At 46.9% G+C, this 26,415-nt stretch overlaps 1 protein-coding gene across 4 annotated transcripts in view; it reads right to left on the minus strand.

Moving 5' to 3' along the window:
- Positions 1 to 7,361: 7,361 nt before the first annotated feature.
- Positions 7,362 to 26,415, minus strand: part of il1rap (interleukin 1 receptor accessory protein) — a 32,390-nt gene continuing 13,336 nt past the window's right edge. The window contains exons 3-12 of one of the 4 annotated variants that reach the window (XM_070828917.1): positions 24,729 to 24,918; positions 21,865 to 21,948; positions 19,550 to 19,775; positions 18,626 to 18,794; positions 18,358 to 18,429; positions 16,178 to 16,307; positions 12,026 to 12,183; positions 11,367 to 11,510; positions 10,533 to 10,676; positions 7,362 to 9,884 (exon numbers count right to left, since the gene is read on the minus strand). In XM_070828917.1, coding sequence (XP_070685018.1) covers positions 9,433 to 9,884; positions 10,533 to 10,676; positions 11,367 to 11,510; positions 12,026 to 12,183; positions 16,178 to 16,307; positions 18,358 to 18,429; positions 18,626 to 18,794; positions 19,550 to 19,775; positions 21,865 to 21,948; positions 24,729 to 24,918 — 1,769 coding nt within the window. In that variant the 3' untranslated portion in view covers positions 7,362 to 9,432. Of the gene's footprint in view, positions 9,885 to 10,532; positions 10,677 to 11,366; positions 11,511 to 12,025; positions 12,184 to 16,177; positions 16,308 to 18,357; positions 18,430 to 18,625; positions 18,795 to 19,549; positions 19,776 to 21,864; positions 21,973 to 24,722; positions 24,919 to 26,415 lie in introns of all 4 variants that reach the window. The other 3 variants (XM_070828915.1, XM_070828914.1, XM_070828918.1) reach the window with 3 other exon arrangements.

The following is a 26,415-nucleotide window of genomic DNA, read 5'->3' on the forward strand; positions in this document are numbered from 1 at the left end:
TGTGTGTGTGTTAGTTAGTCAGTGTGTCAGTGTGTAGTGGAAGTCTATAGAGTGTGTGTGTGTGTGTGTTAGTTAGTCAGTGTGTTAGTGTGTAGTGGAAGTCTATAGAGTGTGTGTGTGTGTGTGTTAGTTAGTCAGTGTGTTAGTGTGTAGTGGAGGTCTATAGAGTGTGTGTGTGTTAGTTAGTCAGTGTGTTAGTGTGTAGTGGAGGTCTATAGAGTGTGTGTGTGTTAGTTAGTCAGTGTGTTAGTGTGTAGTGGAGGTCTATAGTGTGTGTGTGTGCTAGTTAGTCAGTGTGTCAGTGTGTAGTGGAGGTCTATAGTGTGTGTGTGTGTTAGTTAGTCAGTGTGTTAGTGTGTAGTGGAGGTCTATAGTGTGTGTGTGTGTGTTAGTTAGTCAGTGTGTCAGTGTGTAGTGGAGGTCTATAGTGTGTGTGTGTTAGTTAGTCAGTGTGTCAGTGTGTAGTGGAGGTCTATAGTGTGTGTGTGTGTGTGCTAGTTAGTCAGTGTGTCAGTGTGTAGTGGAGGTCTATAGTGTGTGTGTGTGTGTTAGTTAGTCAGTGTGTCAGTGTGTAGTGGAGGTCTATAGTGTGTGTGTGTGTGTGCTAGTTAGTCAGTGTGTTAGTGTGTAGTGGAGGTCTATAGTGTGTGTGTGTGTGTTAGTTAGTCAGTGTGTCAGTGTGTAGTGGAGGTCTATAGTGTGTGTGTGTTAGTTAGTCAGTGTGTCAGTGTGTAGTGGAGGTCTATAGTGTGTGTGTGTGTGTGCTAGTTAGTCAGTGTGTCAGTGTGTAGTGGAGGTCTATGGTGTGTGTGTGTGTGTTAGTTAGTCAGTGTGTCAGTGTGTAGTGGAGGTCTATGGTGTCCATGTTGTTACTACATCACAACTTTTGAGCACCTGAATGCAACAAAGTCAGAAGAACGACTTCCCAACTGTGGCGACGGGACCATCGAGGAGCACCTGAACGCAGCACTAATTACTGAAGTGTTTCCTGTTCGTCTTGTCGTCGTCAGTCACTCAGTGTGTCTAACATCCCGTCTGCAGGCTGAGCAGCACAGTCGGGAAAATGTGGATGACGAAGCAGAAAAATAGAAAACGAGCTGAAAAGAGTTCAGAAGGAAAAAAAGAAGAGGAACGTGAAGTCTGAGCCGCTGGGAGGAGTGTTTTCACTGCAGAGGATCAAATAACGGCAGGCGCGTGTTCTAAGCGTGTGTGGAATGTAAATCGACCAACGGAGACGACCTGTGACCCTGCAGGGAGACACACACACTCCTGTGCTCTGAGAACACTGCTGCCTGGATATTAACTCACTAAACTAACTCATTTATACTAATTTAAAAAGTTAACTGTCGTGTTTGTTGAGAATCTGCACATATTTTGCTGTCTATGTGTCCTGTTCTCTAAACTCCCTGTTTTAGTGAATGTAGTCTGGTGTGTGTGCTGTTTGTGGTTAAACCAAAAGGATCTTCCAGGTCTCTCTCTGTAGGGATCCTTTCCATCATGCTGTCACACACTTAGAATAACACTCTGAGCCTGTCAGTGGATCAAACAAGCTCTTTTAGTGGACCTACTGTGATCAGGTGCAGTTGTCCCAAAGGATCACGTTGCAGCCATTGCAGCCCGTTTGGTGTCTGCTGGCTGAGGTGATCTACTGGACCAGTTCCAACACTTTTACTACCTACCAGTCACTCACACACCAGGATGTGGACACAGAGGAGCCAAGTATAAAAACACTGGAGTTATCCTTTAATAGTTGTCCATTAAATCTAAAGTCTCATTATATATCATCACCATAAACGCATCACACAGCAGGTGCCCTTTTTACGATGCCCCCCCCTTAAAGCCAACACATACAGCATGTAGATTATAAAACGATCAGCGGAGGACGTCGGCTGCCAGAGAAAACTCCTCTGGACTAAACTTTTAATGGATGTGTTGATGCGGCGTCCCGTTTGGCAGCGTGGAGGTGATGACGGATCTTTGAGGGAGCTGCAGCTCGCATTAATAAACGCTGAGGAGTCTGTTTTTCCTTAAAAGCCATTTCTGCTTCATCACAATAAAGGAGGACAGGTAGAGACGGATGGGACGGACGGACGGTCGAGGCCCGGGCCACAAAGCTCCCACTGATAGAAACCTGACTTCTGCACGTTGTGAGTCTGGTGTTTGTGTCACAGAACAAAGAGCACCGAGCACAACGTGATGTTCGACGCTCAAACTGTCTCCAAACACGATGCACAAATCATCCAGCACACCAACAGACACAAAAACAGGTGAGAACATGCAGAACTGCAGCAGCTGAATTTCATAATGTTCAAAAAATTGGTCTGTCAGAGCTCCAGTTTCCCACAGAGACGGTGTCAGTGAACGCATCCTGGAGGGGACTCTGAGCTCTGATTGGCTGTTTGGACGATCCGGACGGCGAATCAAACATGGAGCTCAATGATCCCACTGGACACATTAGAGTTTCTGTTACCGAGTCTGGCTGTAGGACGGATTAGCCCCAGTTAGCACAAACATTAGCCCCAGTTAGCACAAGCATTAGCCCCAGTTAGCACAAACATTAGCTCCAGTTAGCACAAACATTATCCCCAGTTAGCACAAGCATTAGCCCCAGTTAGCACAAACATTAGCCCCAGTTAGCACAAGCATTAGCCCCAGTTAGCACAAGCATTAGCACCAGTTAGCACAAGCATTAGCCCCAGTTAGCACAAACATTAGCCCCAGTTAGCACAAACATTAGCCCCAGTTAGCACAAGCATTAGCCCCAGTTAGCACAAACATTAGCCCCAGTTAGCACAAGCATTAGCCCCAGTTAGCACAAGCATTAGCCCCAGTTAGCACAAACATTAGCCCCTGTTAGCACAAGCATTAGCCCCTGTTAGCACAAGCATTAGCCCCGTCTGTATGTCAACTTGTGTACTTTTACTACTGATACTAGTACTGTGTGTACAAGTACAGACAAGTACTGTGTGGAGGCTTCAGTACACTCAGCTGTTATTGATCCTTTGTTGTTGCGCACACACACTTTAATCAACTCTATTTTCCTATAGATCCACCCCTTCACACACACACACACACACACACACGGTGAGCTGCAAGAAATGTGAATGGAAATGATGGATGATGCTGAGCAGAGCCCTGAATAATTACAGTTCAGGTACAGTGTACACACACACACACACACACACACACACACTCACACACACACACACACACACACACACTCTCTCTCTCACACACACACACACACACACACACTCTCTCTCTCTCACACACACACACACACACAACTGTTTCCTGTTCAGAGATATATAATATAATATAATATAAATAAAATAAAATAAAATAAAATAAAATAAAATAAAATAAAATAACATAACATAACATAACATAACATAACATAACATAACATAACATAATATAAAATAAAATATAATGGTTCATCAGCCTTGACCTTCTCAATATGGCCGACACACTGACACACAGCAGCAGCCAATGAGGCGTCTACTTCCTGTATCTATGGCTCTGACCATGAAAATGATTATTGATCAGGTTGTGTGTTCTGAAGGCCTGCTGAGGAGGAGAGTGAAGGGAACTGATCTCAGCTCAGCAGCTTCAGCAGTCAAACGCTGACACCTGCTGCCAGTCAGCCACAGCTCAGGTGACTCTCAGCCGCTCCTCCATGTTTCTGTCACCTGCTTCAGTCCCTCATGGCTCACAAACCCCCTCAGCAAGGACAGGAAGCCGTAAAAACTCCTCAATTAAAACAATAAAAGCTCCCTTCTGCATCTTCTTCTCTGACATAACAAAAGCACAAACACAAATTCTAGACGTTTACTTTGTCACTTCCTTCATTTCCCAGAATCCTCTCTGAGCACACAGTTTGTCCAAACATCCCTCCTGATGCTGAAGGGAAGGTTTGGTGTTTTGGTGCATGAAGCTCTGTCCCACCAGTGTCCCCTCACACCTGGTGTCTGAGTAGCTGGTAGGTAGTAAAAGTGTTGGAACTGGTCCAGTAGATCACCTCAGCCAGCAGACACCAAACGGGCTGCAATGGCTGCAACGTGATCCTTTGGGACAACTGCACCTGATCACAGTAGGTCCACTAAAAGAGCTTGTTTGATCCACTGACAGGCTCAGAGTGTTATTCTAAGTGTGTGACAGCATCATGGAAAGGATCCCTACAGAGAGAGACCTGGAAGATCCTTTTGGTTTAACCACAAACAGCACACACACCAGACTACATTCACTAAAACAGGGATTTTAGAGCTGCTGCTCTGCTGCTGTTAGTGTGTCTGTGTTATTATGTGAGTTCTGTGTTTTACAGAGTTAGTTTGGATCTGAAATGACGTTTCACTTTTGCAAAGCTAAAATTTTAGTGACTGTAGTCTGGTGTGTGTGCAGAGAGCTTAGTGAGGAAGTGATCTGAAAACGTAAATGAACAAAGATACCTGAGCAGGTCCCTTCCACACCTGGCTCATTTGGACCTGTTCTGAGTTACCAACCAAGCGAACTCGGAGTGTCAAACTTTATTTGAACATAAATGAATTCATGAAGTAACCATGTGATCAGACCTGAACATCCACTCATCCTCAGCACAAATATAAAATAAGGCATTTTCCAGTTTGTTTCATTCACACTTTCACTTCGTCCTCTCGGGTCATGCTGCCTCTACGTTATGATGGGATGACACGATGCTGCGTTCAGGTCACGTGGGACAGTTTTACGGCCTGACTGTGACCGAGCTGACGCTGACGTTTGCGGTTCAGTCTGGTGATTTCTACATTTCATCGTTCTCTAAAATGTTCACTGATTAGAGAAAGAAGCTGCTTCCTGTGACTGTTTCACAATAAAAGTCCTTCCTTTGTGTCAGTGAAGAGGCAGCAGCAGGAAATATGATCTATCAGCACAAATCACAAACAGTAAGACTGTTTCCTGTCAGTGAATCCAGTGTGGGGGTGTCACCGTTAACCCCAAAACCCCACCAGGGTCGAACTCCTCCTCACAGCTTCAGGGTGGACGGAGTTAAATCTGAAGTTAAAGTTTATTGTAAGTTATTAAGTAAGTATTGAAGATTCCTGTTTCACCATCTTTGCCGTGTCACCTGAAAGCAGCATCGTGGGTTAAACTTGGGGCGCTGCTACGTTCTGTTTGCTTAGCCCCGCCCCTTTCCCTGATGACATCACTTTTCCTCAGAGGTCCTGGAGCCAATCATCTGCTGCCGCCATCGTCCTGCTGGCCGGAGGGCAGGGCGGAGCCAGAGTCCGGCTCAGAGGCCGGGTCAGGGATGGGGGCGGGGTTAGGGGCTGGGACGGGCTCCGTTTCTGGGATCCGGTCTGACCGAATCTCTGTCCCGTCATGTGACACCTGCAGCGCCTCTGTTTCTACTGCTAGCTCCGCCCCCTTGTCCTCCACCTGACCAATGACGCCAGCGCAGCCCGAGCAGCTCCTGCTGTGCTGTGACCCCTCCCTCCTCACCCTGCCCCTCCCTCTCGGCAGGGCCTGGATGTCTCGGCGGCTCTGATAGGCCGAAGCCTGCCTGTTTCTGCGGCTCTGATTGGCTCTGTCTCTCTGGTTCTGGTTCTGGATCCGTTGCGCTCTGTGCAGCGCCAGGGCGGCCAGGTCTGAGTGAGATGACGTGCTGTCGATCAACCTCCTGCCCAGAGCGAGCGGCCGGACAGGCAGCGCCAGCCTCAGCCGCAGCCAGAAGCGGGACCGCGGCGGCTCGGATCGGCTCCTTCGCCACGTCACAGTGGTGGCGGCGGCCTGTCGGAGCTGAGCCGCCTCTACAGAGGCCAGCTTACTGACCGAACGGTAAATAACAGCGATAATGGAGGCCTGGCGGCCATGTTGGAGGTACAGACCCAGACGACACTCCAGGAGGCTGACGCTTTTCTCTGCCAGGAAGTCGGGACTGAGGACGAAGAGGAGGCGCCGGCTCCGCTGCATCGAGTGCAGGATGGCGTCTGATGGGTCTGACAGACAGGAAGAGTCAGAAACAGCAACTTTACCAAAAGAATCATCATGAAGGACAAGTCTGGTGTATAAATATATATATATATAAATATATACAGATCGTTTCCACTTTACATACTGTGTGTAAAGAAGCGTCCTCTGATTGGTCGGTATCAGTCTGTAAAGAAGCGTCCTCTGATTGGTCGGTATCAGTCTATAAAGAAGCGTCCTCTGATTGGTCGGTATCAGTCTATAAAGAAGCGTCCTCTGATTGGTCGGTATCAGTCTGTAAAGAAGCGTCCTCTGATTGGTCGGTATCAGTCTGTAAAGAAGCGTCCTCTGATTGGTCGGTATCAGTCTGTATAAAGAAGCGTCCTCTGATTGGTCGGTATCAGTCTGTATAAAGAAGTGTCCTCTGATTGGTCGGTATCAGTCTGTAAAGAAGCGTCCTCTGATTGGTCGGTATCAGTCTATAAAGAAGCGTCCTCTGATTGGTCGGTATCAGTCTATAAAGAAGCGTCCTCTGATTGGTTGGCATCAGTCTGTAAAGAAGCGTCCTCTGATTGGTCGGTATCAGTCTGTATAAAGAAGCGTCCTCTGATTGGTCGGTATCAGTCTGTATAAAGAAGCGTCCTCTGATTGGTCGGTATCAGTCTGTGTAAAGAAGCGTCCTCTGATTGGTCGGTATCAGTCTGTAAAGAAGCGTCCTCTGATTGGTCGGTATCAGTCTATAAAGAAGCGTCCTCTGATTGGTCGGTATCAGTCTGTAAAGAAGCGTCCTCTGATTGGTCGGTATCAGTCTGTGTAAAGAAGTGTCCTGTCCTCTGATTGGTCGGTATCAGTACAGTGATTTTAGCTCACTGAACACAGGAGCTGCTGGTCTGCTGCTAATACTGAGTTGGATCCAAACTGACCCTCTAAAACACCACAGTCACTCTTTGTTCCTGCCAGTCATATAAAAGGTTTAAAATAGTGACGTTGTCCTTCGTTTCTGTTCAAACACCAAAACACATCTCAGTCTCAAACCACTCATCTGAAGTTAAAGCAGACTTCCTCTATCCATTGTTCCAGTGGAGGTTTTAACGCCCTCACCTCCAAAAACTAACAGAGTACAACTGTTTCACTTGACAGGAACAGGAAACATGTGAGTGTGTTCGCTAATAAAAGCCTGCTAATGTTAGCATGAAGCTCAGCTCAGGTGCTGCTGGCGTGGCAGCAGAATCTGATCGACTTCTTACTTTCCTGGTTTTAAAATGAAATGTGAGTTCATGGAGTTGGTGAATCTGTGATTTCATGTTCAAACGTGCATTAAACTCCTAAAAATTCAAGCCTGTGAGCAAATGGAGGGCATGGAAATAAAAAGCACTGAAATGAATGATGGTGACAAACCATTGGATGAAAAACTCATTTATTCAAAAAAATAATATGAAATACTGAAAACTGCTAAAACACAAAGACAAAAATGTCTCCCATCACAAAACTGTTAATGAATAGCATGGTAAGTTTCAGAAGAAGAATATAACTGCTGAATTATTGCTGATACACTGAAACACCAGGAGCAGTGACATCACATTAATAAATAATACAGAAAGCGCAGAAGTATGAAAATAACCACCAGGTACATTTTACCTGCAAATACATTTTCTTGTCACAATATTTGAAACATTGAGCTCCACAGATCCTCCTAACTGGATCCATGTTCCCTCTGAAACCTGTTATAGCTGTGGTGCTCTGACAGGCTGTTGTATATGATGTCATAAATCTCCCTCTACACAGATGACATATTTCCGTGTTACATTCAGAGTCCCCTGAAGAAGGATCTCACTGCCTTTGGTCATCCTGTACGTCATCTTCACCTTTCAAATCACTGTTTTATGGAAAACACAAATACTGACCCCGATAACATGCTAACATGCTCCTATTTGATTGTTAAGCATTAATAATACTATAAGACATGCTAATGTTAGCCTTCAGCTGCATTTGAAACTGCATACTACACTAGCGGTATGTACCGACAACGTGGGATGTCGTATGCAAACCTAAAGCTAAACCTGCAGTGTGCCAAAGATACCTGGATGTTGCTCCAGTCCACCTCACATGCTGTGAAAAAGGACGCAGCGTTGTATGAATGTGGTTCAGAAGGCTTTTATCTCCTCAGCAGTCTACCAGAATCTGTTTCTGAACAAATCTGAGGAGAGAAATAAGCCTCCAGCTGGTGAATATTCACTCATATTAGATCAACAAGGCCGAATTTAAAAGTTGGATCGGACTTTGATCAGACAGCCGGTAAGTTTACTCCTGTAATCTACCACAGAAGGTCGTGACTTAGCTAACACTGAATACTGAACTTACGATGTGTAACTTAAACGCCAAACGGTTTCCTTTTTCTTTTTCCTGATCCCTTTTTTATAATAATCATTTAAAACAGCAGGAAGTGCAGAACAGTCATGACCAGCTAAGTTTTACTGTTTTCTCGTCATAATACTTGAAAGGCTGCAGTACACAGATCGGTGTACGTTGTTCCCTCTGACACACTTTATAAAATATATATCACATATATTGTGAATCTCCCTCTATGCAGATGACACCCAACTTTATTTCTGTGTTACATTCAGAGTCCCCTGAACTGATTGTGCATGTATTGTTCATCATATTCAGATAACACTTGGTGCGCCTGCAGCTACACTGGCAATCTGACAGGATTTATATAAATACAGTGACAATTAACAATAAAATGAAAGTTTATGGAGCTTCAGAGCTCATAAATATATTAATATGATTTTGTTTCCCTGCACCAATAATTGTTTTAACAATATTTTTAATACATATTACAATATAAACAGTGGTTATATGTTCATAATAAGCTAAAATTAAGTAAACTAGATGCCATCATATTCTGTGAAATATCCTCCGACCAGCAGGGGGCGATAATACCTGTATGACGGGCCTGAGGAGAGAGTATCTACTGCAGTATGTACTGAGTACTGCTAGTCTGCAGTCAGGATTCCAATAGAGCCTGAGAAAACCCACTGCAGCCTCCTTTTGCTTTTATTTTGAAAACATAGCGGATTCTCATTGCCATTTGTTTGTCTGACTTCCTGCTGCCGCCAGCGCCAACATATCTTTAACTTTAGAGGAGCAGAGCGCCAAGAGGCTTCTGGGACACGCCGCCGGTGGGTTTCAAGTGCAGGCGGCCCCAACTGAAGCCGTCAAGATGAACCTGTCTCCTAAAATATCTGTTTTATAGATATTTCATATTATAATATTCAAATTCAGTTTTAAGCTCCTGTGATGTGTTTTCAGCAGGCAGATGTTCTGCTGCGGGGGGAATCTGTCACTTCACTGCTTTGTTTTACTTTGATTTGTTAATTTTTGAAAAGCACCAGCACCCCCAGCCCCCGTCCAATTTAGCCCAGAGCAGAGACACCACATAATGTCGGGGATAACATCCGTTGATTCGCGTAAAAGCCAGACTCTGCTTCAGGCTGCACACCTGAACACCGTCTGTGGGTCTTTGACTGTGTTGCTGATGAGGCCTGTTTGGGACTTAGTGCTGCTCTCACTTTGCAGCCTCATCAGAGCCACCTCCTTACTGCTCCTCCAACCCTCCTCTCTGCTGCTAACCCTCCTCACAGGTAACTCCACCCTCAGCCTCTTCCAGAAGCGAGACGTCAGCTCCCTGGACTTGTCGCCCTGCCATCGGACCAACACCAGGGCCACCCGGGCCCTCCTCAGGTCCCTGACCCAGCCCTGTATCCGGACGGGCTTATACTGGACCAGGATCACCCGCAGGCTCCCGCCCCGCGCCATGATGTCGATGCCGGCCTTCAGCTCCAGCAGGGCCTGGGAGCCCTGTGAGGCGTAGTCCGGGCTAACGACCACCAGGAGGCGCCGGCTACGAGCCACACAATTTAGAGTGTCATCTGCTACAGCTGCAGGGAGAGAGGGGGGGTGGTGAGTGTGTGAACAGTAGAAGGAATAAGAGGAGGCAGCAGAAGAAGTGCTACGACCAGTTAGCACAAGCAGCACATTAGCCCAGTCTGCCGTCAGTGTGTTTAGTAGTCGTAGTCGTAGCAGGAGGACGAGGAAGAGCAGGAGCAGTTTTAACAGTTGTACCAGTGTTAGCAGCAGTAGTAAAAACATTACAAGTATCAACTAGCCGTGACACTAGGAGTACAGCTAGCGGTGACACTAGGAGTACAGCTAGCGGTGACACTAGGAGTACAGCTAGCCGTGACACTAGGAGTACAGCTAGCGGTGACAATAGGAGTACAGCTAGCGGTGACACTAGGAGTACAGCTAGCCGTGACACTAGGAGTACAGCTAGCGGTGACAATAGGAGTACAGCTAGCGGTGACACTAGGAGTACAGCTAGCCGTGACACTAGGAGTACAGCTAGCGGTGACACTAGGAGTACAGCTAGCGGTGACACTAGGAGTACAGCTAGCCGTGACACTAGGAGTACAGCTAGCAGTAACACCAGTACCAGACCTGGACCAGGACTCCTAGCAGTAGAAGCAGATTATCACTGTGTAGGCCTAATGTACTGCAGTACCAGTACACGCTGTGTGAGTACTCACTCCCTCCCGGCAGACTGTCCCGCTCAAAGATGCACACTGAGTATCCGAGCTCTTCCTCCAGGACGCTGCACAGAGTCGACCACACGAACTGTTCCTCCTCACTGCTCCTCGCATAGGAGATGTACACATCATACTCCTTATCATCTGCACACACACACACACACACACACACACACACACACACACACACACACAGACACAGACACAGACACACACACACACACACACACACACACATAATGATATATAATAATAATAATTGATCTTTTAACCTGATAACTGTCTTTACAATGAATGTGATTGGCTGCCTGAACCTAACCGACCCGCCGCCTGAGCCCCCGTCCTGTGGAGCAGCAAACGCTCGTGTGTGCTGTTTTGGGAGTCGCTGGTGAAAGCACCGACGGGGGGGGGCTTCAGGAGGAGCCTCCGCCCGGTGTGACGGCAGCGTAGGAGGAAACTAAAGGTGTCGGCAGGAATGTTTCCACCTGAGCAGGTGGTGCAGGTGGTGCAGGTGTGTGTTTGTGGGTTCGGGGCTCTGTTTGCGGGGCTGATGCAGTGAACCTGGCAGTGTGACTGAAGTTGTCTCCTGACCTGAGGCTTAATAACCTAAATGTGCCGACGGAGAAGATCGTCATCGTTAAACAGAAGAAATGTGGTGTCAGGAAGTAAAAGCTGCTCGTATTTCAGCTGAACTGCAGCTTCACGGTTTCACAGATTGTTTTTTCCAATCACACAAAAAGGGTCTCAATAATTCAGCTCTCCGTCCAGAGGCCCGCCGCCATCGGGCCCCGGGGCTTCTGGGAGTTTCACGGGCCGAGCGGGTGAACGGCTCACCTGTGTCCCGCTCGTCGGTGCCGAACCAGGAGCGGTAGAGCAGCAGCAGCTCCAGCCAGAACACGTGGTAGACCACGAAGAGCAGCAGCATCAGGACCAGGGTCACACCGAGACCACAGCCCAGCTCCACCGAGGGCAGAGACACTGAGGACCGGGACCGGGACCGGGACCAAGACCAGGACCAGGACCGGGACCAGGACAGACAGACAGCTGAAGGTTAGTGACTGTGAGTCGGTCCAGTCATGGTTACAGGAAAATCTTCATGGTATCAGTGTCCCTTCTCGACTCCCCCCCCCCACATTATCATGGTCGAAACTTTTCCAGGACTTTTCCAGGACCCAGTATCGTGTCTACTGGAAAAAAAGCCTTCACAAGTATTTCTGTAAAATCAAAAGAAGTGTTTCATCATCACTACAGTTGCCCCGGCAGCAGGAACAGGTCTCCCTCCTCACCCTCCTCACCCTCCTCTCCCTCCTCTCCCTCCTCTCCCTCCTCACCCTCCTCTCCCTCCTCGCCCTCCTCGCCCTCCTCACCCTCCTCTCCCTCCTCACCCTCCTCACCCTCCTCTCCCTCCTCGCCCTCTTCACCCTCCTCTCCCTCCTCACCCTCCTCACCCTCCTCTCCCTCCTCACCCTCCTCACCCTCCTCACCCTCCTCACCCTCCTCACCCTCCTCCTTCAGCTGAGCCCTGCGGGTGTCCGAGCCCCTCCCGTTCCTCACTGAGCAGTTAAACTCGCGGTTCAGGTCCTCAGACTGGAAGTCCTGGATCACCAGCGTGCTCTCCTCTGTCCGGTCCCCGTAGTCATCCTTCACCAGTCTGCACACACGAGACAGCAGCAAGTCAAGAAAGGAGTAAATCTGCTGTGTGTCAGCAGTGAACATCAGTCCATCAGAACATCAGAACATCAGAACATCAGTCCATCAGAACATCAGAACATCAGAACATCAGTCCATCAGAACATCAGAACATCAGTCCATCAGTCCATCAGAACATCAGAACATCAGTCCATCAGAACATCAGTCCATCAGAACATCAGAACATCAGTCCATCAGTCCATCAGAACATCAGTCCATCAGAACATCAGAACATCAGTCCATCAGAACATCAGTCCATCAGAACATCAGAACATCAGTCCATCAGAACATCAGTCCATCAGAACATCAGAACATCAGTCCATCAGTCCATCAGAACATCAGAACATCAGTCCATCAGAACATCAGTCCATCAGTCCATCAGAACATCAGTCCATCATAACATCAGAACATCAGAACATCAGTCCATCAGAACATCAGTCCATCAGAACATCAGAACATCAGAACATCAGAACATCAGTCCATCAGTCCATCAGAACATCAGTCCATCAGAACATCAGAACATCAGTCCATCAGAACATCAGTCCATCAGAACATCAGAACATCAGAGCATCAGAACATCAGTCCATCAGAACATCAGTCCATCAGAACATCAGAACATCAGAACATCAGAACATCAGTCCATCAGAACATCAGTCCATCAGTCCATCAGAACATCAGAACATCAGTCCATCAGAACATCAGTCCATCAGAACATCAGAACATCAGTCCATCAGTCCATCAGAACATCAGTCCATCAGAACATCAGTCCATCAGTCCATCAGAACATCAGTCCATCATAACATCAGAACATCAGAACATCAGTCCATCAGAACATCAGTCCATCAGAACATCAGAACATCAGAACATCAGTCCATCAGTCCATCAGAACATCAGTCCATCAGAACATCAGAACATCAGTCCATCAGAACATCAGTCCATCAGAACATCAGAACATCAGAGCATCAGAACATCAGTCCATCAGAACATCAGTCCATCAGAACATCAGAACATCAGAACATCAGAACATCAGTCCATCAGAACATCAGAACATCAGAGCATCAGAACATCAGAACATCAGAACATCACTTCATGACTTCAGTCATCATATGGAACTTCCTTTCTTTTTCTGACTGCTTTTCTTCTGGTCCGTCTGTACCGCTCATAAGTTAAGACCCTGATGTCCACACTAAACACCCTAAACACACCAAACACACCAAAACACACCAAACACACTAAAACACACCAAACACACTAAAACACACCAATCACACTAAAACACACCAATCACACTAAAACACACCAAAACACACCAAAACACACCAAACACACTAAAACACATCAAACACACCAAAACACACCAAACACACTAAAACACACCAAAACACACCAAACACACTAAAACACACCAAACACACTGAAACACACTAAAACACACCAAACACACCAAACACACTAAAACACACCAAACACACCAAAACACACCAAACACACCAAAACACACCAAACACACTAAAACACACCAAACACACCAAAACACACCAAACACACTAAAACACACCAAAACACACCAAACACACTAAAACACACTAAAACACACTAAAACACACCAAAACACACCAAAACACACCAAACACACTAAAACACACCAAACACACTAAAACACACTAAAACACACCAAAACACACCAAACACACTAAAACACACCAAAACACACCAAACACACTAAAACACACCAAACACACTAAAACACACTAAAACACACCAAAACACACCAAAACACACCAAACACACTAAAACACACCAAACACACCAAAACACACCAAACACACTAAAACACACCAAAACACACCAAACACACTAAAACACACCAAACACACTAAAACACACCAAACACACCAAACACACCAAACACACCAAAACACACCAAACACACCAAACACACTAAAACACACTAAAACACACCAAAACACACCAAACACACCAAAACACACCAAAACACACCAAACACACCAAACACACTAAAACACACCAAAACACACCAATCACACTAAAACACACCAAAACACACTAAAACACACCAAACACACCAAACACACCAAAACACACCAAACACACCAAAACACACCAAACACACTAAAACACACTAAAACACACCAAACACACCAAACACACTAAAACACACTAAAACACACCAAAACACACCAAACACACCAAACACACTAAAACACACCAAAACACACCAAACACACCAAAACACACTAAAACACACGAAACACACGAAACACACTAAAACACACCAAAACACACCAAACACACCAAAACACACTAAAACACACCAAACACACTAAAACACACCAAAACACACCAAACACACTAAAACACACCAAACACACCAAACACACCAAAACACACCAAACACACCAAAACACACTAAAACACACTAAAACACACCAAACACACCAAACACACTAAAACACACTAAAACACACTAAAACACACCAAAACACACCAAACACACCAAACACACTAAAACACACCAAAACACACCAAACACACCAAAACACACTAAAACACACCAAACACACCAAACACACTAAAACACACCAAAACACACCAAACACACCAAAACACACTAAAACACACCAAACACACTAAAACACACCAAAACACACCAAACACACTAAAACACACCAAAACACACCAAACACACTAAAACACACCAAACACACCAAAACACACCAAACACACCAAACACACCAAACACACTAAAACACACCAAAACACACCAAACACACTAAAACACACTAAAACACACCAAACACACCAAACACACCAAACACACTAAAACAAACTAAAACACACCAAACACACCAAACACACCAAACACACCAAAACACACCAAACACACCAAACACACTAAAACAAACCAAAACACACTAAAACACACCAAACACACCAAACACACTAAAACACACCAAACACACCAAACACACTAAAACACACTAAAACACACCAAACACACCAAACACACCAAAACACACTAAAACACACCAAACACACCAAACACACTAAAACACACCAAAACACACCAAACACACCAAAACACACTAAAACACACCAAACACACCAAACACACTAAAACACACCAAAACACACCAAACACACTAAAACACACCAAAACACACCAAACACACTAAAACACACCAAACACACCAAACACACTAAAACACACCAAACACACCAAACACACTAAAACACACCAAAACACACCAAACACACCAAAACACACCAAACACACTAAAACACACCAAACACACTAAAACACACCAAAACACACCAAACACACTAAAACACACCAAAACACACCAAACACACTAAAACACACCAAACACACCAAACACACTAAAACACACCAAACACACCAAACACACTAAACACACCAAACACACCAAACACACTAAAACACACCAAACACACCAAACACACTAAAACAAACTAAAACACACCAAACACACTAAAACAAACTAAAACACACCAAACACACCAAAACACACCAAACACACCAAACACACCAAACACACTAAAACACACTAAAACACACCAAACACACCAAAAAACACTAAAACACACCAAACACACCAAACACACTAAAACACACCAAACACACCAAACACACTAAAACACACCAAACACACCAAACACACTAAAACAAACTAAAACACACCAAACACACCAAACACACTACCCCTGATGTGTTCAGGTCTCCTGTAGTTGCCAGCTGTGTGAGGTAAAATGAGTCTGGTGGTTTTGTACAAGAGAGAGAGGAGGTCTCCACAGCGTCACTTAAACTGAAGCTTTCTTCTGAGCTGGGACTCCTGCTGCTTCTCCAGGCAGACAGACAGGCAGACAGACAGGCAGGCAGACAGGCAGGCAGACAGACAGGCAGACAGGCAGACCTGTTCTTTGTGGAGAATCGATGGCGGTCCTGCAGCTGATCCGGCGTCTTCCCGTCCACCGTCCACCAGATGTCCCATGGGGAGTCCAAGTAGGGGAACAGACCTCTGCACACCAGGAGCACCTCCATGTCTGAGAGAGAGAGAGACACACAGTTAGAGAGAGAGACACACACACAGTTAGAGAGAGAGACACACACACAGTTAGAGAGAGAGACACACACACAGTTAGAGAGAGAGACACACACACAGTTAGAGAGAGAGAGACACACACAGTTAGAGAGAGAGACACACACACACACACACTTCACATCACTTACATCTCTGTAGTCATTTAATGGACTTTTCAACAACAAATGCTAACGTTCACTTCAAACGGGGCCCTGGACCCCTGGACCCCTGGACCCCTGGACCCCTGGCCCTGGACCCCTGGCCCTGGACCCCTGGACCCCTGGACCCCTGGACCCCTGGACCCCTGGACCCCTGGCCCTGGACCCCTGGACCCCTGGACCCCTGGACCCCTGGACCCCTGGACCCCTGGCCCTGGACCCCTGGACCCCTGGCCCTGGACCCCTGGACCCCTGGACCCCTGGACCCCTGGTCCTGGTAGACCCGTCGTCCCTCCAGGCTGTGGTTTCTTAATCCATGTAGGTGGTGGCCATCTAGTAGATTCTTTAATAATGTCCACATGAGGACTGGAGGAGCTGGAAGCACCACGCTGTAGGTCAGAGGGGCTCCAGGGGCCTCGGTTACCTTTGGCCTTCCTCTGACAGGTAGCAGCCGACTGCAGCCTTAAATTATAGCTAATGAACCCGCAGTCAGAGCACAGACAGGTGCAGACAGGTGCTGCTCTCTTCAGCAGGGGGGTACATGTGTGTGATGTGAGGGCTGATGGAGTGTGTCCGTACGGGAGTGTGTTAACGGCCTGTCCTGTTTTATGGGACGAGCTCCTGCAGCCTGCACTAAGTCTGCACAGACCATTAACTCCCTGAATGTTGAAGCTCCTCTCAGGAAAACCAATTTAAAAGAAGTTGTTGGCAGAGGAGGCGCTGCCTCTCCGTCACTGCCAGAGCAGCTTTATGTCCTCACAGGTGGACGAGCTGCTGCGTGTCTCATAAAAACACAGAGCTGCTGGACGACGGGAGGATCCTCTGGAGACACTGCTGAGTGCTGCTGGAGTAATTCAGGCTTTACTGGAGAGCAGCAGAGAGTTAGCATGTTAGCATGTTAGCATGTTAGCATGTCCCTGTTTAAAGGGATCGAAAATAAAAACCAACAGGCCGAGGATTCACTGTTTCTGCATCTGTTAGTGTGTAGTGGAGGTCTATAGTGTGTGTGTGCTAGTTAGTCAGTGTGTCAGTGTGTAGTGGAGGTCTATAGTGTGTGTGTGCTAGTTAGTCAGTGTGTCAGTGTGTAGTGGAGGTCTATAGTGTGTGTGTGCTAGTTAGTCAGTGTGTTAGTGTGTAGTGGAGGTCTATAGTGTGTGTGTGTGCTAGTTAGTCAGTGTGTCAGTGTGTAGTGGAGGTCTATAGTGTGTGTGTGTGTTAGTTAGTCAGTGTGTCAGTGTGTAGTGGAGGTCTATAGTGTGTGTGTGTGCTAGTTAGTCAGTGTGTCAGTGTGTAGTGGAGGTCTATAGTGTGTGTGTGTTAGTTAGTCAGTGTGTTAGTGTGTAGTGGAGGTCTATAGTGTGTGTGTGCTAGTTAGTCAGTGTGTCAGTGTGTAGTGGAGGTCTATAGTGTGTGTGTGCTAGTTAGTCAGTGTGTCAGTGTGTAGTGGAGGTCTATAGTGTGTGTGTGTGCTAGTTAGTCAGTGTGTCAGTGTGTAGTGGAGGTCTATAGTGTGTGTGTGTTAGTTAGTCAGTGTGTCAGTGTGTAGTGGAGGTCTATAGTGTTCCTGTTGTTCTGGATCAACATGTTCTCTGTCTTTCTTTAGTCTCCTCTGATGAACAACATGTCTGAAGTCTTTTCTCACTCATTCTGCTTTAGTGACTTCTGGAACCTTCTAGCTGAGGTTGGACACATTTTAGGGACATGAAGAAGAAGAAGGTCCTCCAAGAGACGACGTCACCAGAAGAAGAAGCAGCAGCGAGGACGCAGACGCAGCGTTTAGAGCTCAGAGGTCAGAGGGTGGATGTCAATGGTTTACTGGGTGAGTGAGGACTCAGCGGTCCTGGGGAGACGTACCTCGTCTGACGGTGAAGACCTGGTCTCTGGCCGGCTGGAGGACACTCGGCTCTTTGGGTAAATGTGACGGATCTGAGAGACAAACAGAGCAGAGATCAGCTGCAGTAGTAACAGTGATACTAATGTTAGTACTAGGATTAGTACTAGTGTTAGTACTAATGTTAGTACTAGGATTACTGCTAGGATTAGTACTACGGTTAGTACTAGTATTAGTACTAGGACTAGTACTAGTCCTAGTACTAGTGAGTATTAGTGTGGGGGGGCTCACAGACGGTGGTGACGTTGACGCTCCTGGTGAAGTTCAGGCTCCGGCCCCTCCTCTGGTACTGGACTCTGCAGAAGTACAGACCTTTATAGGAGTCCATCATCCGGTGGACCTGCAGACTGGATCCCCTCTGCTCCCGGTCCTTCTTCCAGAAAGGGTCCTGCTCACAGCGCTGAGAGACAGACAGGTCAGGACAGAGAGACAGACAGGACAGGATAGAGAGACAGACAGGACAGGATAGAGAGACAGACAGACAGGACAGAGAGACAGACAGAGAGACAGACAGACAGGACAGAGAGACAGACAGACAGGATAGAGAGACAGACAGACAGGACAGAGAAACAGACAGGACAGGATAGAGAGACAGACAGGACAGGATAGAGAGACAGACAGACAGGACAGAGAGACAGACAGACAGGATAGAGAGACAGACAGACAGGACAGAGAAACAGACAGGACAGGATAGAGAGACAGACAGGACAGGATAGAGAGACGGACAGACAGGACAGGATAGAGAGACAGACAGGACAGGACAGAGAAACAGACAGGACAGGATAGAGAGACAGACAGGACAGGATAGAGAGACAGACAGACAGGACAGAGAGACAGACAGAGAGACAGACAGACAGGACAGAGAGACAGAGAGACAGGACAGGATAGAGAGACAGACAGACAGGATAGAGAGACAGACAGACAGGACAGAGAGACAGACAGACAGGACAGAGCTGACTCTTCTGATTTTCCCATCTGAGGACCAATGAAGGATGACGTGGTCTAGTTTAATCCAGTCTGATCTGTCCTGTCTGGTCTGGTCTGGTCCGGTCTGGCTTAGTCCAGTCTGAGCTGTCCTGGTCTGGTCTAGTCCGGTCTGGTTTAGTCCAGGCTGATCTGTCCTGTCCTGGTCTGGTCTGGTCTGGTCTGGACTACCTTGCCGGTGTGGATCACACGGTGCCAGGTGACAGTGGGCTCGCTGTCGGCCATCTTGGCGGCGTCCTGCAGGTGTGGGCAGTCCAGGAGCCCCCCCTCCTGCAGAGGGACGACCACCTGACTTGCTGCCACGGCGACCGGAGGATCACAGTCGGTGGCTCGGACCACGTCGTCGGGCCGCAGCACCTTCAGGCGCATGGAGATCTTACTGCAGGACGACTTGTTCCTGAGGGACACACTCATCGTCACGGCAACACAGCCTGAAGCAATGCTCTCTGGGAGTTGTAGTCAACTAGTTAGTGTGTGTGTGAGTGTGTGAGTGTGTGTATGAGTGAGTTAATGAGTGTGAGTGTGTGTGTATGTTAATGTGTGTGAGTGTGTGTGTGTGTTAATGTGTGTGTGAGTGTGTGTGTGTGTTAATGTGTGTGTGTGTGTGTGTATGTTAATGTGTGTGTATGTTAATGTGTGTGTGTGTGTGTGTATGTTAATGTGTGTGTATGTTAATGTGTGTGAGTGTGTGTGTGTGTGTGTGTTAATGTGTGTGTATGTTAATGTGTGTGAGTGTGTGTGTGTGTGTTAATGTGTGTGAGTGTGTGTGTGTGTTAATGTGTGTGTGAGTGTGTGTGTGTGTGTTAATGTGTGTGTGAGTGTGTGTGTGGTGTTTCTCAGAGTCACACAGGAAGCAGGATGTAGGCGAGTCATCAGACATCACTGCTGGTTTCCACCACAGTTGTGTTTAGCAGCCAGAACACATCAGGGGGACTAAAGGGACAGTCCGTCCACCAGGGCAACAGAGACCACATCCTCACATGAGATAAAAACTACTTGGAACTGAACTACTTGTGTCTCTGTGTCTCCTTGTGTCTCTGTGTCTCCTTGTGTCTGTGTCTCCTTGTGTCTCTGTGTCTCCTTGTGTCTGTGTCTCCTTGTGTCTCTGTGTCTCCTTGTGTCTCTGTGTCTCCTTGTGTCTCCTTGTGTCTCTCTGTCTCCTTGTGTCTCTGTGTCTCCTTGTGTCTCTCTGTCTCATTGTGTCTCTGTGTCTCCTTGTGTCTCCTTGTGTCTCCTTGTGTCTCTGTGTCTCCTTGTGTCTCCTTGTGTCTCTCTGTCTCCTTGTGTCTCTGTGTCTCCTTGTGTCTCTCTGTCTCATTGTGTCTCTGTGTCTCCTTGTGTCTCATTGTGTCTCATTGTGTCTCTGTGTCTCCTTGTGTCTCTGTGTCTCCTTGTGTCTCTGTGTCTCCTTGTGTCTCATTGTGTCTCCTTGTGTCTCTGTGTCTCCTTGTGTCTCATTGTGTCTCCTAGTGTCTCTGTGTCTCCTTGTGTCTCCTTGTGTCTCTGTGTCTCCTTGTGTCTCCTTGTGTCTCTCTGTCTCCTTGTGTCTCTGTGTCTCCTTGTGTCTCCTTGTGTCTCTCTGTCTCCTTGTGTCTCTGTGTCTCCTTGTGTCTCCTTGTGTCTCTCTGTCTCCTTGTGTCTCTGTGTCTCCTTGTGTCTCTCTGTCTCCTTGTGTCTGTGTCTCCTTGTGTCTCTGTGTCTCCTTGTGTCTCTGTGTCTCCTTGTGTCTGTGTCTCTCTGTCTCCTTGTGTCTCTGTGTCTCCTTGTGTCTGTGTCTCCTTGTGTCTCTGTGTCTCCTTGTGTCTCTCTGTCTCCTTGTGTCTCCTTGTGTCTCTGTGTCTCCTTGTGTCTGTGTCTCCTTGTGTCTCTGTGTCTCCTTGTGTCTCTCTGTCTCCTTGTGTCTCCTTGTGTCTGTGTCTCCTTGTGTCTCTGTGTCTCCTTGTGTCTCTCTGTCTCCTTGTGTCTCTGTGTCTCTGTCTCCTTGTGTCTCTGTGTCTCTCTGTCTCATTGTGTCTCTGTGTCTCCTTGTGTCTCCTTGTGTCTCCTTGTGTCTCATTGTGTCTCTGTGTCTCCTTGTGTCTCATTGTGTCTCCTTGTGTCTCTGTGTCTCCTTGTGTCTCCTTGTGTCTCTCTGTCTCCTTGTGTCTCCTTGTGTCTCCTTGTGTCTCTCTGTCTCATTGTGTCTCTGTGTCTCCTTGTGTCTCATTGTGTCTCCTTGTGTCTCTGTGTCTCCTTGTGTCTCATTGTGTCTCCTTGTGTCTCTGTGTCTCCTTGTGTCTCATTGTGTCTCCTTGTGTCTCTGTGTCTCATTGTGTCTCCTTGTGTCTCTGTGTCTCCTTGTGTCTCCTTGTGTCTCTGTGTCTCCTTGTGTCTCCTTGTGTCTCTCTGTCTCCTTGTGTCTCTGTGTCTCTCTGTCTCCTTGTGTCTCTGTGTCTCCTTGTGTCTCCTTGTGTCTCCTTGTGTCTCCTTGTGTCTCTGTGTCTTACCGTAGCATACAGATGTAGAGCCCGGTGTCGGCGGCGGCGGCCGGCTGCAGCCACAGTCTGTCTCTGTCTCTGCTGAGCTGTGAGCTGCAGGAGGAGAATCGCATCAGACTGAAATTAATAAATCAGCTTCAGTCACGTCCAACGGCCTCGGTGACGCTAATCAAGCCGCTCGCCTCCAGGACGCCACACGTCCTGTCCGTTACTCTGCACTTCATCATTCACTTACTGTCAAAGTGCCCCCCCCCCCCCCCCCCCCCCCGCCCCCCTGGCCAGGGTCGATTGGCAGGAAATTTGTCAGCTACAACTCTGAGAAGCTGCTCATCATTTCAGCCACATCTCCTGGAAAATGGCTGTTACCGCCGAGGACAAACAAGAAGCGTCCTCTGATTGGTCGGTATCAGTCTGTATAAAGAAGCGTCCTCTGATTGGTCGGTCTCAGTCTGTATAAAGAAGCGTCCTCTGATTGGTCGGTATCAGTCTGTGTAAAGAAGCGTCCTCTGATTGGTCGGTATCAGTCTGTAAAGAAGCGTCCTCTGATTGGTCGGTATCAGTCTGTAAAGAAGCGTCCTCTGATTGGTCGGTATCAGTCTGTATAAAGAAGCGTCCTCTGATTGGTCGGTATCAGTCTGTAAAGAAGCGTCCTCTGATTGGTCGGTATCAGTCTGTATAAAGAAGCGTCCTCTGATTGGTCGGTATCAGTCTGTATAAAGAAGCGTCCTCTGATTGGTCGGTATCAGTCTGTATAAAGAAGCGTCCTCTGATTGGTCGGTATCAGTCTGTATAAAGAAGCGTCCTCTGATTGGTCGGTATCAGTCTGTATAAAGAAGCGTCCTCTGATTGGTCGGTATCAGTCTGTGTAAAGAAGCGTCCTCTGATTGGTCGGTATCAGTCTGTGTAAAGAAGCGTCCTCTGATTGGTCGGTATCAGTCTGTATAAAGAAGCGTCCTCTGATTGGTCGGTATCAGTCTGTATAAAGAAGCGTCCTCTGATTGGTCGGTATCAGTCTGTATAAAGAAGCGTCCTCTGATTGGTCGGTATCAGTCTGTGTAAAGAAGCGTCCTCTGATTGGTCGGTATCAGTCTGTAAAGAAGCGTCCTCTGATTGGTCGGTATCAGTCTGTAAAGAAGCGTCCTCTGATTGGTCGGTATCAGTCTGTAAAGAAGCGTCCTCTGATTGGTCGGTACCAGTCTATAAAGAAGCGTCCTCTGATTGGTCGGTATCAGTCTATAAAGAAGCGTCCTCTGATTGGTCGGTATCAGTCTATAAAGAAGCGTCCTCTGATTGGTCGGTATCAGTCTGTATAAAGAAGCGTCCTCTGATTGGTCGGTATCAGTCTGTGTAAAGAAGCGTCCTCTGATTGGTCGGTATCAGTCTGTATAAAGAAGCGTCCTCTGATTGGTCGGTATCAGTCTGTATAAAGAAGCGTCCTCTGATTGGTCGGTATCAGTCTGTATAAAGAAGCGTCCTCTGATTGGTCGGTATCAGTCTGTATAAAGAAGCGTCCTCTGATTGGTCGGTATCAGTCTATAAAGAAGCGTCCTCTGATTGGTCGGTATCAGTCTGTAAAGAAGCGTCCTCTGATTGGTCGGTATCAGTCTATAAAGAAGCGTCCTCTGATTGGTCGGTATCAGTCTGTAAAGAAGCGTCCTCTGATTGGTCGGTATCAGTCTATAAAGAAGCGTCCTCTGATTGGTCGGTATCAGTCTGTATAAAGAAGCGTCCTCTGATTGGTCGGTATCAGTCTATAAAGAAGCGTCCTCTGATTGGTCGGTATCAGTCTGTGTAAAGAAGCGTCCTCTGATTGGTCGGTATCAGTCTGTGTAAAGAAGCGTCCTCTGATTGGTCGGTATCAGTCTGTAAAGAAGCGTCCTCTGATTGGTCGGTATCAGTCTGTATAAAGAAGCGTCCTCTGATTGGTCGGTATCAGTCTGTAAAGAAGCGTCCTCTGATTGGTCGGTATCAGTCTGTGTAAAGAAGCGTCCTCTGATTGGTCGGTATCAGTCTGTATAAAGAAGCGTCCTCTGATTGGTCGGTATCAGTCTATAAAGAAGTGTCCTCTGATTGGTCGGTATCAGTCTGTATAAAGAAGCGTCCTCTGATTGGTCGGTATCAGTCTGTATAAAGAAGCGTCCTCTGATTGGTCGGTATCAGTCTATAAAGAAGTGTCCTCTGATTGGTCGGTATCAGTCTGTATAAAGAAGCGTCCTCTGATTGGTCGGTATCAGTCTGTATAAAGAAGCGTCCTCTGATTGGTCGGTATCAGTCTATAAAGAAGCGTCCTCTGATTGGTCGGTATCAGTCTGTAAAGAAGCGTCCTCTGATTGGTCGGTATCAGTCTGTATAAAGAAGCGTCCTCTGATTGGTCGGTATCAGTCTGTAAAGAAGCGTCCTCTGATTGGTCGGTATCAGTCTGTATAAAGAAGCGTCCTCTGGTTGGTCGGTATCACAGTCAGGAAGAGAACCCCCCCAGCCGCCCTCATTGTGGTTCTGAGGTCAGATGTAGACTTTCCATGACCTATAAATGTGACACGACATGCAAATGGAACCCCAAAGCTCCTAAAATGGACACCTTCCCTCCTGTTTGGGGGATAAATGGGCGCCAACATGTAGTAAAACCAACCAATCAGCATGCACGAAAAACCAGAAACAACCTGAGGAAGAAAAAATATTGGTTTAAACAAAAATAAGAAATAATAAAATAAGATTTGCCCCAATAATTTGTTGAATGTATTAATAGACTTTTGTTAATCCCATGACTGTCCAGAGCCTCCAGGACCCGTGGACCCTGTCTGTCAGCTCCTGGTCCTGTAACACCGAGCTAAAGGTGAGAATGAGCTGAGAGCTGGCTGCGGCCGTACCTGTACCTGATTGGCTGCTCCAGGTCGTGGCCCTCAGGGAGGCGGTACCAGAAGAGGTTGTGTCCGGCGCTCTGGGTGGACGAGTAGTTGTAGACAGAGGGATGAGAGAACAGAGGACAGGACAGCCAACCGGCCTCGCCCTCCATCACTGAGACCGACGCGTCGCTGGACTCCCCCCAGTCATAACACATGGGCTCTAAAGAAGGGGGGGGGCATATTAGTCCAACAGCAGCGTATCCATCCGCCAAGCAGGAAATAGTTCCAGAACACAACTCCATTCAGATTCAGAGACCATCTTTAATCCTTTACAGGGTTACTCTGGTGTTTCTACCCATGATCCTCTCTGTCCTCTCCTGGTGTGTGAGTGACTGGTAGGTAGTAAAAGTGTTGGAACTGGTCCAGTAGATCACCTCAGCCAGCAGACACCAAACGGGCTGCAATGGCTGCAACGTGATCCTTTGGGACAACTGCACCTGATCACAGTAGGTCCACTAAAAGAGCTTGTTTGATCCACTGACAGGCTCAGAGTGTTATTCTAAGTGTGTGACAGCATCATGGAAAGGATCCCTACAGAGAGAGACCTGGAAGATCCTTTTGGTTTAACCACAAACAGCACACACACCAGACTACATTCACTAAAACAGGGATTTTAGGGAACAGCACACAACAGTGAATACAGAAAGTTTCGTCCTCTGCAGACAATGAATGTAAACTGTAAACTATTCAACAATATTTGACGAGGAGGGAAAATAAAGAGGTACTTTCAGAGTACGCAACTGCCTGAAAGTGATAAAAGTAGTATAGTATAGTACAGTAATAGTATAGTATAGTATAGTACAGTATAGTACAGTATAGTACAGTATAGTACAGTACAGTAATAGTATAGTATAGTACAGTAATAGTATAGTATAGTATAGTACAGTACAGTAATAGTATAGTATAGTATAGTATAGTACAGTACAGTACAGTAATAGTATAGTATAGTATAGTACAGTACAGTAATAGTATAGTATAGTACAGTACAGTACAGTACAGTAATAGTATAGTATAGTATAGTATAGTACAGTAATAGTATAGTATAGTAATAGTATAGTATAGTATAGTAATAGTATAGTATAGTAATAGTATAGTAGTGTACATGATGATCACACATCAGAGCTGTGTCTCCTGGTGTCTCTCTGCTCCACCCTCATGCTGATCATTGGTCGTGGACAGAGGAAAAAGGTTGAATGAGCTAAAAACTTTTAGCTGTTGTTAGAGGTTTTTTATGTCTTGATAATACAGTATAATGGGAGTGAAGTAATAGAGGAGACCCTGGTCCTGGTCCAGGCTGCTGGGCCGCCTCAGATTTAGAGCTTTTATGTGAGAATCAAACAGAGCTTAGTGGATGTCGTCGTTAACTGGCCTCGTCAAAGGAACAACCTTATTACGCTCCCATCTCATTAAAGGATTAAAGCACAGAGGGCAGCGGCTCCATTAAAACACTGAAACTCATCTGAGCTGCACACTAACCACTTCCTCCAGAGACTCCATCAGTCAGGGGCGGCAGGCCGAGCTGCTCTTATTCTAATTTGGTATAAAATGCTGTAGAGAATGAGAGACACTGGACGGAGGAGAGACCAAACAGTGCAGCTTTCTGTCAGCAGGCTGGAAAAAAGCCTCTCAAGCAGAATTCAGTGGGATATTCAAACAA

The sequence above is a fragment of the Pempheris klunzingeri genome, chromosome 4, assembly GCF_042242105.1.
Source record: "Pempheris klunzingeri isolate RE-2024b chromosome 4, fPemKlu1.hap1, whole genome shotgun sequence".
Classification (NCBI taxonomy): Eukaryota; Metazoa; Chordata; class Actinopteri; order Acropomatiformes; family Pempheridae; genus Pempheris; species Pempheris klunzingeri.